The sequence below is a fragment of the Tenrec ecaudatus genome, chromosome 10, assembly GCF_050624435.1.
Source record: "Tenrec ecaudatus isolate mTenEca1 chromosome 10, mTenEca1.hap1, whole genome shotgun sequence".
Classification (NCBI taxonomy): domain Eukaryota; kingdom Metazoa; phylum Chordata; class Mammalia; order Afrosoricida; family Tenrecidae; genus Tenrec; species Tenrec ecaudatus.
The window spans coordinates 147,058,708-147,072,866 of NC_134539.1; the positions used below are offsets into that span (position 1 = coordinate 147,058,708).

Below are 14,159 nucleotides of genomic sequence, written 5' to 3' on the forward strand. Positions count from 1 at the left end.
AATCCCTTTCAAGCTGAGGCGAGTTTAATGTGGTGTGTAGTCAACTTTTGACTTCATTGAAATTATAACTTATTTACTAGACTCTCTATAAGTCAGTGTTGCCTCCATGGCAGTGAGTTAAAAAAAAAAAAGATTATTAGTGAGGAAAAGGAGGCATTCTACTCCTGTAAAGAGTTACGGGGTTGGAAATCCAAAGGGGCAGTCTTACCCTGCCTGATAGGGTCACCATGAGTCAAACAGACTCTATGACAGTGAGTTTGTTTATTTTCTTTTTGAGTTTACCTTGAGATTAAGGAGCTTTGGTGGCACAAAGGTTAAGCACTCATCTGGTGATGAAAAGGTAAGGGCTCAAAATCATGCATATATATGTAGGTACATTGTGTTTTTCTGGAAAGAAAATCTTGTGTGTATAAAGCATTTAAATTCTATTGCCAATGCTCTATACCAGTGGTTCTCAACCTTCCTAATGCCACGACGCTCTAATACAGTTCCTCATGTTGTGGTGACCATCCCCCCCAACCGTAAAATTATTTTTGTTGCTACTTGATCATTGTAATTTTGCTACTGTTATGAATCGGGCGACCCCTGTGAAACAGTTGTTCGACCCCCAAAGGGGTCGCGACCCCCAGGTTGAGAACCGCTGGTCTATCTATGCCTTTTACTCTCACTCTTACTTTGTAATCACTGATGCTGCTCATGCCAATGTTAGGAGACATGCCGTTTGCGAAGAACACCAATAGTATGGACCAATTCAGAAGACCAATTCCGATCAGTAAGTCATCCTGAAAGTTAAAAAAAGAATCTATAAGCTACTGATATGGTTACATATCATCCAACCAAGCATAAACCTTTGTGAGCCTAAGGCAGCCATTGGCATTTCTATCCTCATGGGTAAGTATAATTAGTTTTGCTCAGTACTGTATAGATCTCCCCATGTCATCTTCAAACATGTGCTTTAGCTGTTTCCAAGGGTTCAGTCAGGAACTTGGAAGATGCACTCCCGTTTGAGGCCGACTCACCATCCAGGTGTTTTGGCCATTGCCTACATTCTGATGGAAAGTAGTGGACAAGGTGTTCAGTGTTAAGAGTTCTTTTTGTGGGTGCATTTTCTTATCTTATGACTTTCTTGTGCTTTCTCATGTACCCTATGGATTTTATATATAGCCCATCTGTGTGTATCACGTTACTGGAAATGTTAGGAAAATAGTATAACTATAAGCCGAGCACCTGCTAATAACCAGTGTCTATTGCTGTTAGATGCTTGGTTAGCCTGGCTTCCTAATAAACAGCTTTTCTCTTTCTCTGTTTCACTTGGTTATTCATGGGTCAGATCACTCCTGGGCAGGAACCCAGCTCTTGGGCAACGCAGTAAAAAACCCAGAAGCAAACAGAGGACCAGATATGTCTGATGCCTTCATGGCCGGTTTCCTCCCCAGGAAAAACGTGATTTCAAAAGTTAGAGTCATAAGAGTAGGCAAGCATGTTTCAAGGAAGAAGTCCTGGTGGGTAGCACAGTGGCTAAAGAGTTCAGCTATTGACTGAAAGGTCTTCTGTAAAGATGGCTGCCATGGGAACTCTGTGAGGCATCCTCTGTTGACCTTCAGGCTCCCTGCGTGGTGGAATGGACCCCATAGGGTGTAGGGTTGGAGTTTTGATATGTTTCAATACTTGAAGGGCACGAGCAGCTTCTATTTCACATTTGCGCCGAGATGAATGGTGGGACGAAGACAAAAGCCCTTTGGACGCAACGGTGCTCATCTTTGAAACACTGAACGAAGCTGTCATTCATGACAGTCTCCTGTTTCAGAGTTAAGTGGATTGTAGATACCAAACACTAAATCAAAGTTGGTTCCAACTGCCCAATTGAAATATTTCTAAAATTCTAAGAGCAGTATTTTAGCCGGGAAAGAGTATTTCTTCTTCTCTGTGTTGTAGAGGGCAGGAGAAAGACGAGGCCGTCTATTCATCTAAAGATGTGTAGCCTGGAGATCCTGATGCAGCAGTTCGACTCTGTCCATTAGGGTCACTGTGAGTTGGAACCAACTCAATAGCAGTGAGATATTTGGGGTTGATCATGTAAATGAAACCTCTCCGATGGCACAGTTTGAACCCACTAGATTCTCTGTGGGAGAAAATGGTAGCCGTCTGCCTTTATAAATATTCCAGGCGTGTAGACCCTATGGGAAACATCTACTATGTCCTCTGGAATCACGATGAGGCAGAATCAAGCAATGGACTGGTTTTGGTAATTGTATCATAAAGATAGGCATGTGCCACACTTGAGCATCAGAGAGCTTTGCTACTTAGAAATACATCACTTTACTTCACTTGCAAGGAATTAAAATCAGAATACTAATGTCTGATTGTGGCATTTTCTAGTAAAATCCTATTCTTCACAGTTTCTATTCATGTTTTTGGCAGCAGCCATTTATAAAATTTCCCCCTGTTTTGTCTACCACAATGTAAAATATTTGTTAGTAATCATTTGAAGTCCAAAGCAGATTTATTAAAAATTGTATCTGATGAAATATTATGCCCTGCTTCCCAAGATGTTAAATATTAAAAGAATCAATAATACACTACAAAATTTGAAATAATAATAGAGAAATTCTTTATAACAGTGAAAAAATGACAATTTTAGAGTTGGGTAATATATTCTCTACTGGATATATATATATGTGTGTATGTATACATATGCATATGCACACATATACATATATATACACATGTGTTGGGCTGTGATCTACATGCTTGACGGTTTGAAACCACCAGCAATTCCGTGGGAGAAAGACTGGGTTTCTACACCCATAACTGATTATCAGGAGTCTCAGTAATGCACAGGTGAGTCTATGAGTCAGCATTGACTCCCTGGCGGTGAGTTTGGTTTATATATATCTACACCTATATCAATTGATATATATGTATATATGTGTATATATATTCTTCACAAGTGCTTCTTAGAAAGTAAGAGGTAGATTTAATGTACTAAAGGATGGAGGTTAATTACATATTGCTAAATTTCCCACGAAAAATTTAAATTTAAAAAAACACACATACATCTTTGTTCTTAACACTTAGGAAAACCCAAGAATGCTCATAATAACCCTATAAAATAGACAGTATTATCCCCCCCCCCTTTACAGATGAGGAAATTTAGGCAAAAAGTGACTAACACACTTGTTAAAAAGTGACATAAGCATGAAATCAAGACTAGACAATCTCAGGTCATGGGCTCCAGTGATCTCATGCTTTGTGTTTTGCTACATTGCCTCTTATATAACTCATTCCTATACTTACTTGAATAAATGATCTTCCCTTTGTTTGGATATGCCCGGTAGAGTTAAAAATTCCAAGAAGGGCATTGCTAACAATTCCCATCAGAACAGGAAAACAATTTAATCTCTTGGTGTGACATGCAACTGAGAATCTGTAATCCTAAAAAAATCCAAAAATGAACATGTAAATATAAATCCCGAATTCTTAAGAAGTGACAGGTAACTTATTGTGATAGTGGATCTAAGGTGAAAAAAAGATTAATCCTATTTCTTTGACATCTTGCCTTTTAAAATTGGTATAGGAGTGGATTATTCTTATAATTTAAGTCATTGGATTTGCATGTGAAATAGATGAACATTCACTAACATAGAAGATTTCAAAGTTTTCCATGTCATGTGACATAGTTACCGAGTTCATGTAATACGATTCCAGTTTAGAACGTGTCTTTTACAACTTTAAATATGGAACCATTTTCTCTGTAGTGAGTTTGTGGTCTATGTGAGAAAATAATAGAGAATATTGACCAAAGTATTAACTGGTACCAGAAATATAATATAAAAGAAAGGGATGAGATTATAGAAAGAATTTCACTTTCTATATTGTACACCCTAAAAATGTTTGCATTCTCCTATTAACCTGCATTATTTCCATAACAAATAAAACCACCAATAAAATTGTTCCATTAAGATGTAACTGCAGATGGAAAGCCTTGAACAGATTAACATTTCATACATAACTCACAAGGGTCCAGGTCGCTTTCTGGGTGGTGCACGTGATGCATAGTTGAGTTGTCTTTGTGCTGTTTCAAAACACTGGAATGTGTTAAAAAGCCACACAGGAGACAAAAGCACCAGGAAGTAAACATACCCTCTCATCACCAGACACGATGATGGCTCCATTGTAGGAAGGATCGTCTGAGCCATTTCTGTTTCTAAAGTCATCTACTTCCAAAGTGATGTTCTGATGCTTGATGGAACTCACCAAGTCTTCGATGTTTGATCCTAGTGCAGTCAGTACAGGAAAGAAGTTAAAACAAGATCAATGTCAAACTTTCAAAGAACAGTGTCCAATCTTGTTAAGGAACACCCAGAAAAGTGTGTTAATGACCCTCATCCTCTTTGAGGATGATATTTATGTAATGTTAGGGGACTGCTCTCCAAGTCACAATATTCATTGTAACAGACTCATTTACTTAAGTACATAAATTCTTAGCTAATTGCCATAAGCTAAGAGATTTTATTCATGTTGGGTGAGATTGTAGTTCACACAGAACTAAGTCTCCTTACTTGCAAATTTTATAAACTTTCTAGAACCCTGTAATGCTTGTAATGATCAAGGACATGAAAAAGTCCTACTTCTCACCTGTGTTATTGATGATCAATAGGCTGGTAAGTGGAGCCCGTGGAAGTTGTTCCAGAGAAAGGAAATACTTACTGGGTAAATATTCCCAAAATTTATTTGGTTCATATATTTTATGAACTATGTTTTCCAAAATGATAGGGATAAACCCCATACAAAATAACAGTAACCTAAATAAAAGAAAATTTAAATCAGAAGCAAATACAATTTCCCTTTGATTATGTAGGTCATTAACGTGCTTCATTAACTGCCAGTTCCTGGAAATCGTGCACATGCTTCTGAGTTCAGTAACATCAAATTTCAAGATTACTCAGGAAATGAGCTTAAGCTTCTATTAAAATTGCACAAGTTTGCAAAGTGCCCAAGACAACAGCGCTTTAGAGGCAAGGCGGACTCCAGGGACACAGCTTGTGGGTGTGACAGTTCACTAGGACAACATGTGAAAGACCGTATCTGGCTTCATGAACTTCCAGGACTCTCAAACTGCCTGGTTGCCTACTCTTGATGGGAAAGGCCTCTATTTAAGTGTGCTGTCCAACTTGGAAGGTGCACATTCAAAGAGTAAAAGTTGAACTTCCACCAGCTGTTGTGGTCATCTATGTATATTTTCATTTCCATGAAATTAGAATTGATAATTAATATACTGTTTAGGATGCTATTTTCATATTTTGGAATTCATTTCCAAAGTCAAAGTGGGAAGAAAACACTTCCTGTTTGCCTACTAAGCTTGTGAGTCCTCCTAGCTTGACAATGATTATTTATACTTAAATCTCAACAAACACCTGGCAATGTAAAGTCTCAACAAAGCACCAACTCCACCTCCTTCCCCTCCATCTCAGCTTCATATTTCCTGCAGGAAAAGCAGAACTCATCACATAGTAATTTGGCTGTGTGAAAGGAAGAACAGGTGGTAGGAAGACGAGAGAGAGAGAGGAAGGGATGAGTGAAGGGAGAGAGAGTCGGAGGGACTAAGAAATCCACAGAGGCACCTATCCCCCCAGCTGTCTTGCTTTTGTCAAAGTCTATTCTCCATTGCGCTGAATGCAGTCCCCTCCCAGCCTCTCCGGGACCTCGATCAATTCATTACTCTCCCTTTCACCCTACACTGTTTCCACCAGCACAGAAGCATGGTGTCCTATCTCTCATGCATAACAAATAATATTTCCTCTGGACTCCACATCTCCCTCCAACTTCCACTTCCTACTTTCCTCTAAAGTCAGCTCCCTCCAGATTTGTCTTTCAGTAAACCTTAATCAAAAGTTCGACTTTCTTTTAAACAATTTATTAGGGGCTCATACAACTCTTATCACAGTCCATACATATACATACATCAATTGTATAAAGCACATCCATACATTCCCTGCCCCAATCATTCTCAAAGCATTTGCTCTCCACTTAAGCCCTTTGCATCAGGTCCTCTTTTTCCCCCCTCCCTCCCCTCTCCCCCCTCCCTTATGTGCCCTTGGTAATTTATACATCGTTATTTTGTCATATCTTGCCCTATCCAGAGTCTCCCTTCCCCCCCTTCTCTGCTGTCCCTCTCCCAGGGAAGAGGTCACATGTGGATCCTTGTAATCAGTTCCCCCTTTCCAACCCACTCACCCTCCACTCTCCCAGCATCGCCCCTCACACCCTTGGTCCAGAAGGTATCATCCACCCTGAATTCCCTGTGCCTCCAGCCCCCATATGCACCAGTGTGCAACCTCTGCCCTATCCAGTCCTGCAAGGTAGAATTTGGATCATGGTAGTTGGCGGGAGGAAGCATCCAGGATCTGGGGGAAAGCTGTGTTCTTCATCGGTACTACCTCGCACCCTAATTAACCCATCTCCTCTCCTAAACCCCTCTATGAGAGGATCTCCATTGGCCAACACTTGGGCCTTGGGTCTCCACTCTGCACTTCCCCCTTCATTTAATATATATATATACATACACACACATATATCTTTTTTTTTTTGCATGATGCCTTATACCTGGTCCCTTGGCACCTCGTGATCGCACTGGCCGGTGTGCTTCTATCATTGACTGCACACTTCCATGATAAGATCGCTGAAGACAAATGGGTGCATAAGCAAATGTGGTGAAGAAAGCTGATGGTGCCTGGCTATCAAAAGAGATAGTGTCTGGGGTCTTAAAGGCTTGAAGGCGAACAAGCGGCCATCTAGCTCAGAAGCAAAAAAGCCAAAAGTTTTACTTTTTGATAACACCTACAATAAATTTCTGTTGGCAAACCCAGAGTGCACTTTTGGTTCTGAATTGTTAATCTCCTCCTTAAAATTTTTTAAAATTTAAACCGTCTCTTACCGTATATATTGCCTTCCTTTCACCCAAGTTAGCAGCTGTCTACCATCTTCTACCTAATGACTTCAGCTTTATCACACATTTCTAACCTTACCTTAGCTCCAGGGTGACCATTTTTATTAGGCCAGCCCTGACCACAGGATTTAATAATGCACCCCAAACCCAACAGCCCTTTTTAGTATAATGTACTCTAAATTTTATCAAGTTTTTCTATTGTATCCCTTCTTTTGTGCCTTTGGTGGTTGCTGGCTAACAAATCACATGGGACAGTGCCTGCCGCATAGCAGGCTTCAATAAGGATTTGTGACATAGTGCCATTTATAAGTATGTAGGAATTAAACAGATGTAAAGTCACCTGGTACTTACAAGGACAAAAGAACTTTCCTGCTGTGCCGTAACTTTAAGAAATGAAGCTTGGCGACAGCACAGATCTGCCTTCTCCAGAGCGCTCCATCACTGACGGCTTTTTGCATTTCAGGAAAAGAACACAGACCCTGCTGTACTTCAGATGCGTTTTCAGGATCTCTTGCCACATCTATTGTTTCTTGTTTCCAAATGCCAAAGTCTGTAATCACATTATCATCAGCTAAGTTACTTACACTCTCTCTTCGGAAACTTTACAGACAACATTAGAACATTTGTGACAATACTTCTGACAACTTAACATATGGATGCCCATGAATTTTATATTCAAAATCTTTTCTTCTAAGAGCATAGTGGATGCAATCCAATGAGTAAATTAAAGCGTGAGAATTGTTTAGGCTTCTTGGGAAGCATTTATACATTCGGATCCGCAGCAGCAGATCTTCACTAGGGATTTGTTTTCTTGCAATTTTTTTTGGCAGAGTAAGTTTATATGAAGCAGAAGGATAAACTTGTGGCACAGAGTTTGTAGGACGTCTCCTGTGGTGGGAATCTTGTTCACACGAGTAGTTCACCACTATGCCTGACGTCCGAGTGACTAGATTGAGAATGGGCTGTGTTAGGTGGTGGAAAGTCCACAAAACCCCTCCTGTTGGAATCCCACATATACCACTCATTACCAGGGGGGTTTAGCTCAGCAGTTCTCAACCTGTGGGTTGCAACCCCGTTGGGGGTCAAACGACCCTTTCACAGGGGTCGCCCGATTCATAAAAGTAGCAAAATGACAGTGATGATGCAGCAATGAAAATAATTATATGGTTGGAGGGGGGGGGTCATACAACATGAGGAACTGTATTGAGTTACGACATTAGGAAGGTCAAGAACCACTGCTTTAGCTCATCATTCAACTTCTATGCATCTTGGTTGGCTCACGTCATCAGGAAGTTATGGAAGTGGAGAACAACATGATCTAATGATGGAGCACTGTGGTTGGCACATTTGTAGGCACCTGAATCTTCTCGTTCCAGAGTAAGCCCAATAAGGAGAAGATCTGGCTTTATTGCCTGCTATTAATACATCAATAAGAATTTGTGAATTAGCTAAGAGGAAGCACATTTTACTAGGAAATGGCGTGGAAGAGACAAGGCCAGAATTCATGGCACTAGCAGACAGCTCAAAGAGTTGTGGATGCTAAAGGACGGAGATATCATTACAAGGTGAGCAACTAGCTCTGCAGTGGAAGTACATATATGTCATAAGGTACATTGCCTAGCACCAAGTCTGATAGTGTTAAACAGAAAGTAATTATGAGACCTTATAAGGTAGACAACCATTTTGCATCAAATACCTGTTCCAGGCAGAAGCCCACATAAAAAATGTATAAATGTGAAATCGTACATGGTCACTTTTGTTCTTGTTAACTTTTATGTAAGATACAAGTTTTGATACCTGGTTCAGCAATTGTTGATATTCCTTCTAGATTTAAGAATACTTCAGTCAGAGTTGTCATGGAAACGCCGTAACTCATTATGTCCTGCCCAGAACACTTATCAAGGTCATTGTAAAGGTCTAAAAAACAGAAAACAGATCGATGTTATGAAAATCACTATTCTAAAAATGCTAGTTTATAAAGATGACTCAGCACAAATAAATCTAAAATAGTTTCATACTATGGCTGCCACCATAATCCAAGGAAATATTTTCCATAGGATGTTCTCAGGGTGGAATACTATGCATCCCTAAAAAACAACGATGAAACTTAAACACCTCATAACGTGGACAAATTTAGATAACATCATGCTTAGCAAAATTAGTTAATCTCATGAAGAAAAATAAGACCTTTTTTTTTTTTTTAACAATCAAGACAAATGGTTTCTACACCAAAGGAAGCAGCTTTTGAAGGTCACAGGGAAGCTGGGGAGAGGGAATGGGAAGGGAGAGAGCGGGAGAGAAAGAAAATAAACTTTAAAAAGAAATGAATCAAGCTTATTATATTTATCTCTATTTTGTCTATTAAGTTGTCTATTTTCTTGAACTATTATGACTCTGTGTGCATTCATGTAATTTTCTCTTATGTATCTATTTGAATACTCATTAGGCCTGAATGAATTCTATCTGCTTCACTATTTTTCTCTCCTTTTACTGAGAATATTACTTTAAAATAAAAACATAACCAAAAAAATCTAGAAGTGTCTACACGTATTTTAACATATAAGGTCTTACACGTTAAAACTCTGTGATTCAGGGGGTGGGACTATGGAAAGAGATTTCGAAGCATCATTTGATACAGACAAATGAGCTAAATCTGCTTTTCATGATGAACTACATTCCTGGGCATTTTTAATGGAGCCAACATTAAAACCACATGTCTGGTAATACGATTTATTATCTTGGAAAGAAAAGCAGGCTACTTATAATTAAATACTTTCATTTATATAGGTGTTAAAATCCAACTTATGAAACAAGCGAAAACACAATCAGTGTATATATGGATTCTCAGAAGTACTGTAGGTGACACAATACCAGGCCCCAGGGAGCATTTGTGGAGCACAGTCACGGACCCTCAGGGCTGGGCTGAGAAAGACTGGGCCTGGACTCTCTGTCAAGTTCAATGTCACACAGTCACGGGTGCTCAGCGGTATTCTGTGTGATCATGCTCCTAGGGCCTCAGCAATGTGTGTGTGATGTAATCCCGTATCTTCAGTGCTTCCCTGTGTGATGTAATCAGAGACCCTTGAAGTGTGAGAGCCTGGTCAAGGACTCAGTGGCCTGTTATGTGCTGTGTGACACAAACATGGGCCCTCAGGAGCAGTGTGCAAGAGCATGACCAGAGGCCCTCAGTGAGGTTCTATGTGAGGTCAGTCATGACACCTTAGTTGCATCTCCATAGACATGACCATGGATTCTGAGTTGTGCTCAGAAGGACCATGCAGTCAATTACCTGGGAACTTGTCTGTGTTTCCCAGGGGCAAGGTATACACAAGTTTCTCTTCACTCTCAGCTCTCAGCTTGGCTTCCGGGATGTGTTGCTTGATGAGGGAAGTGATCCTCTGCGGGTCGCACGTTTCATTCCTGTGTAAACTGAGCCAGAAGAGACACGTCTTTTGGATTTGTCAACACCAACTCTCATGACAGTGATAGTTTTTTGAGTGAATGGTTAGTGTTCACTGTAGACATATCGGGTGTAGCCTCAGTCATCAGTTTTTATACAATGATCTGTCCAAATGCCAACTGGGCATCTATTTCTTTGCTCTTTTAGTGGGGAAATATCCACATTACATGCAAACAGCCCAAAGCACAGCGAATGTTCTCTCTGTGTGAGTATTTACATGAGTGGGAAACCCCACGCACAACTAAGTGAAACACTGCCCAATCCTGCACCATTCCCATGATAATTAATTATATTGTGTGGGCTATTGATTACAGATTATCTACTATCCGGTCTTAAACTATAGACCGTTCATTGGCTGCCTTTTGGAAGTAGGTCACTAATCCATTCTTTCCAGTCTGGAAACACTGCTGAAAACTTGCCAGCATCTTTGCCACACACCATTCTCCATTGGCAACCAGGTTGTGGCTCTCTAGGAGCATGGAATTGAACTCTTATCCTCTCTCGCATGGAAAGTGAGACTTTTACAGGGAGTTATAGATGATTCACATATGTCCTACATGGACACATACCACATACACACCTCACCAAAACAAGCCCATTGCCATTCTGGCTAGTGGAGACGATATATTTATAGGGCTGAACTGCTCCACAAGGTTTTCTTTCTTTCTTTAATCATTTTATTGGGGGCTCTTACAGCTCTTATCACAATTCATCTATGGTGTTCAGCACAATTTGTACATATGTTGCCATCATCGTTTTCAAAACATTTAATTTCTATTTGAGGTCTTAGTATCAGCTCATTCCCCAACCCCCACTTCCCTTCCCTCATGAACCCATGATAATTTACAAAATTATAATTTTTTTTCACATCCTACACCGACCACTGTCTCTCTTCATCCACTTTTCTGTTGTTTATCCCCCTGTGAGGGGGTTATATTTGATCATTATGATCAGTTCCCTCTTTTTCCCCACACCTTCCCCTCCTTCTATTGCTAGCTACTCTCATTACTGGTCCTGAGGGGTTTATCTGTCCTGGGTTCCCTGTGTTGCAAGTTCTTATCTGTGCAGTGTACATGTTCTGATCTCACCAGATTTATAAGGTAGAATTGGGATCATGATAGTGGGTGAGAGGAAGCATCAAAGAACAAAAAAATCATATCATTGGGTGCACACCTCCATGATACGATCGCCAAAGACAAACGGGTGCATAAGCAAATGTGGCGAAGAAAGCTGATGGTGCCCGCCTATTGAAAGAGATAGTGTCTGGGGTCTTAAAGGCTTGAAGGTGAACAAGCATCCATCTAACTCAGAAGCAATAAAGCCCACATGGAAGAAGCACACCAGCCGGTGCAATCACGAGGTGCCAAAGGGACCAGGTATAAGGCATCATGCTAATATATATATATATATATATATATATATATATATATATATATATATATATATATATATATATATATGTGTGTGTGTGTGTGTGTGTGTGTGTGTGTGTGTGTATACATCATAGTGAATGAAGGGGGAAATGCATAGTGGAGACCCGAGGCCCAAATGTCGACCACTGGAGATCCCCTAATAGAGGGGTTTAGGAGAAGAGATGGGTCAGTCAGGGTGCGATGTAGTACTGATGAAGAACACAGCTTTCCCCCTGATCCTGGATGCTTCCTCCCCCCAACTACCATGATCCGAATTCTACCTTGCAGGACTGAATAGGGCAGAGGTTGTACACTGGTGCATATGGGAGCTGGAGGCACAGGGAATCCAGGGTGGACGATACCGTCAGGGGTAGGGGTGTGAGGGGCGATGCTGGGAGAGTGGAGGGTGAGTGGGTTGGAAAGAAGGAACTGATTACAAGGATCCACATGTGACCTCCTCCCTGGGAGATGGACGGCAGAGAAGAAGGGGAAGGGAGACTCTGGATAGGGCAAGATATGACAAAATAACAATCTATAAATTATCAAGGGCTCATGAGGGAGGGGATAGCAGGGAGGGAGGGGAAAAAAAGAGGACCTGATGCAGAGGGCTTAAGTGGAAAGCAAATGCTTTGAGAGTGATTAGGGCAAAGAATGTATGGATGCGCTTTATACAATTGATGTATGTATATGAATGGATTGTGATAAGAGTTGTATGAGCCCCTAATTAAATGTAAAAAAATAAAAGAAAAAAAAGAAAATGATTAGGGCAAAGTATGTACTTTATATAATTAAAAAAGTATGTGCTTTATATAATTAATGTATGTATATATATGGACTGTGATAAGAGTTGTATGAGCCCTTAATCAAATGTTTTAAACAAAAAGAACTAGAGGAAAGTTGTATGATTTGCTGGTGCTATACTGCACCCTGATTCACTCATCTCTTCCTTGTGACCCTTCTGTAGGGGTGTGTTCAATTGTATACAAGATGGGCTTTGGGTTTCCACTCTGCCCTCCTCTTCATTCACATCGATAAAATTTTTTGTTCTGGATCTTCCACAGGGTTTTCTGAGCTGTAATCTTTATGGAAGTAGATTGCCAGAGCTTCCTTTCAGTGTGTCTTGATGGGTTTGAATCACCAGAGTTTAGATTAGTAGTTGACTGCCAACTGTTTGAGCCACAGAGCTTGAGATAGATGTAAAATGTTTGAAAGATCGACCTCTGGCTCATTGAAAAGTGGATATGTTTATTGATCAACAGTTGATCTCTGTGGAGTAAAATGGTCACTCTGAACCACAGCATTTCACAGCTGCAGATCTTCTATGCTGACAAGAAGTGCTTCCCCAAACATTACACGCGATTCCAACATCGTGTCAAGTGGACCCAGGATGCAACTTTTAGACTTTTTAGGGCCTTTAGGTAATTTTTTACTAAGAACCATCAATGGCTTTTTGGAAACAGAAAACTCCATTCCCCCATTTACATATCAGACCCCAAATTGTTATGTTGAAAAAAGATGAATTTTAGAAACGCACATGCTAAAGACCAAGAAATACCTGACAAGAAGAAATATTACTGAGGGGAACAATTTGCATTGTTTATTACAAATCAACTTCTACTAATAATTAACTTTTTAAACTATTGGTAAAGGATTCAGCCATATATTACCTCTGTTAATAATTCAGGAAGGCTGCTGGCATAGTGGGTTCTGGATTGAGCAGCTAACTGCCAGGTTCAGACCCAACTGCTCATTGTGATAAAGATGAGTTGAATTCAACTCGATGGCAATAGATTTGGTTTTGATGGTTAGGATCAACTCACTCAGATTAAGGATAACTTCCCAGAATCCACGAAGGGGACCTACCTTAAATGATAACCAATGCCCCATTTTCGCTTTAGAAACAAAGACGATCCCGCACATTTCAACTGCCCATTAGACAGAAATGCTTTCCTGTCTGAGAATTAAGAAAGGAAGAATCAATTACGTGCAGAATCATTCCTTAGAGAGGGTTGTTCTCTACCTTGGCTACCAAAACAATGAATGGACTTGTCCATTTAAACATAACCTTGATGTCATTGAGTCTCATTTGTTGTACGAATGCTTCCCTTGAAGCAGGACGCTGAGGTCCACAGCCACCTCCACGGTCAACCTGATACCACAAGACTGATGACCTTGTCCCCTGACCACTCACTTTTAGGTACAGTGTCAGTGCTCTCCCTTCATGGCCTCTGGACCATAGGCCTTGTTTGGGCAGCAGCACGTTTGGCAACACTAAGCAAACAATGGATTGAAGTGGGTTTATGCCTTGGGGGCGGCTTTCTTTGACTCAGCCAGTGCC

The 14,159-nt window shown here is 40.5% G+C and overlaps 1 protein-coding gene across 1 annotated transcript in view; it reads right to left on the reverse strand.

Moving 5' to 3' along the window:
- Window positions 1-14,159, reverse strand: part of ABCA10 (ATP binding cassette subfamily A member 10) — a 50,551-nt gene that overhangs the window by 14,274 nt on the left and 22,118 nt on the right. Inside the window, exons 14-21 of the mRNA XM_075559683.1 lie at window positions 13,685-13,775; window positions 10,239-10,378; window positions 8,747-8,866; window positions 7,301-7,499; window positions 4,639-4,805; window positions 4,144-4,277; window positions 3,298-3,435; window positions 675-782 (exon numbers count right to left, since the gene is read on the reverse strand). Coding sequence (XP_075415798.1) covers window positions 675-782; window positions 3,298-3,435; window positions 4,144-4,277; window positions 4,639-4,805; window positions 7,301-7,499; window positions 8,747-8,866; window positions 10,239-10,378; window positions 13,685-13,775 — 1,097 coding nt within the window. The remainder of the gene's footprint in view (window positions 1-674; window positions 783-3,297; window positions 3,436-4,143; window positions 4,278-4,638; window positions 4,806-7,300; window positions 7,500-8,746; window positions 8,867-10,238; window positions 10,379-13,684; window positions 13,776-14,159) is intronic.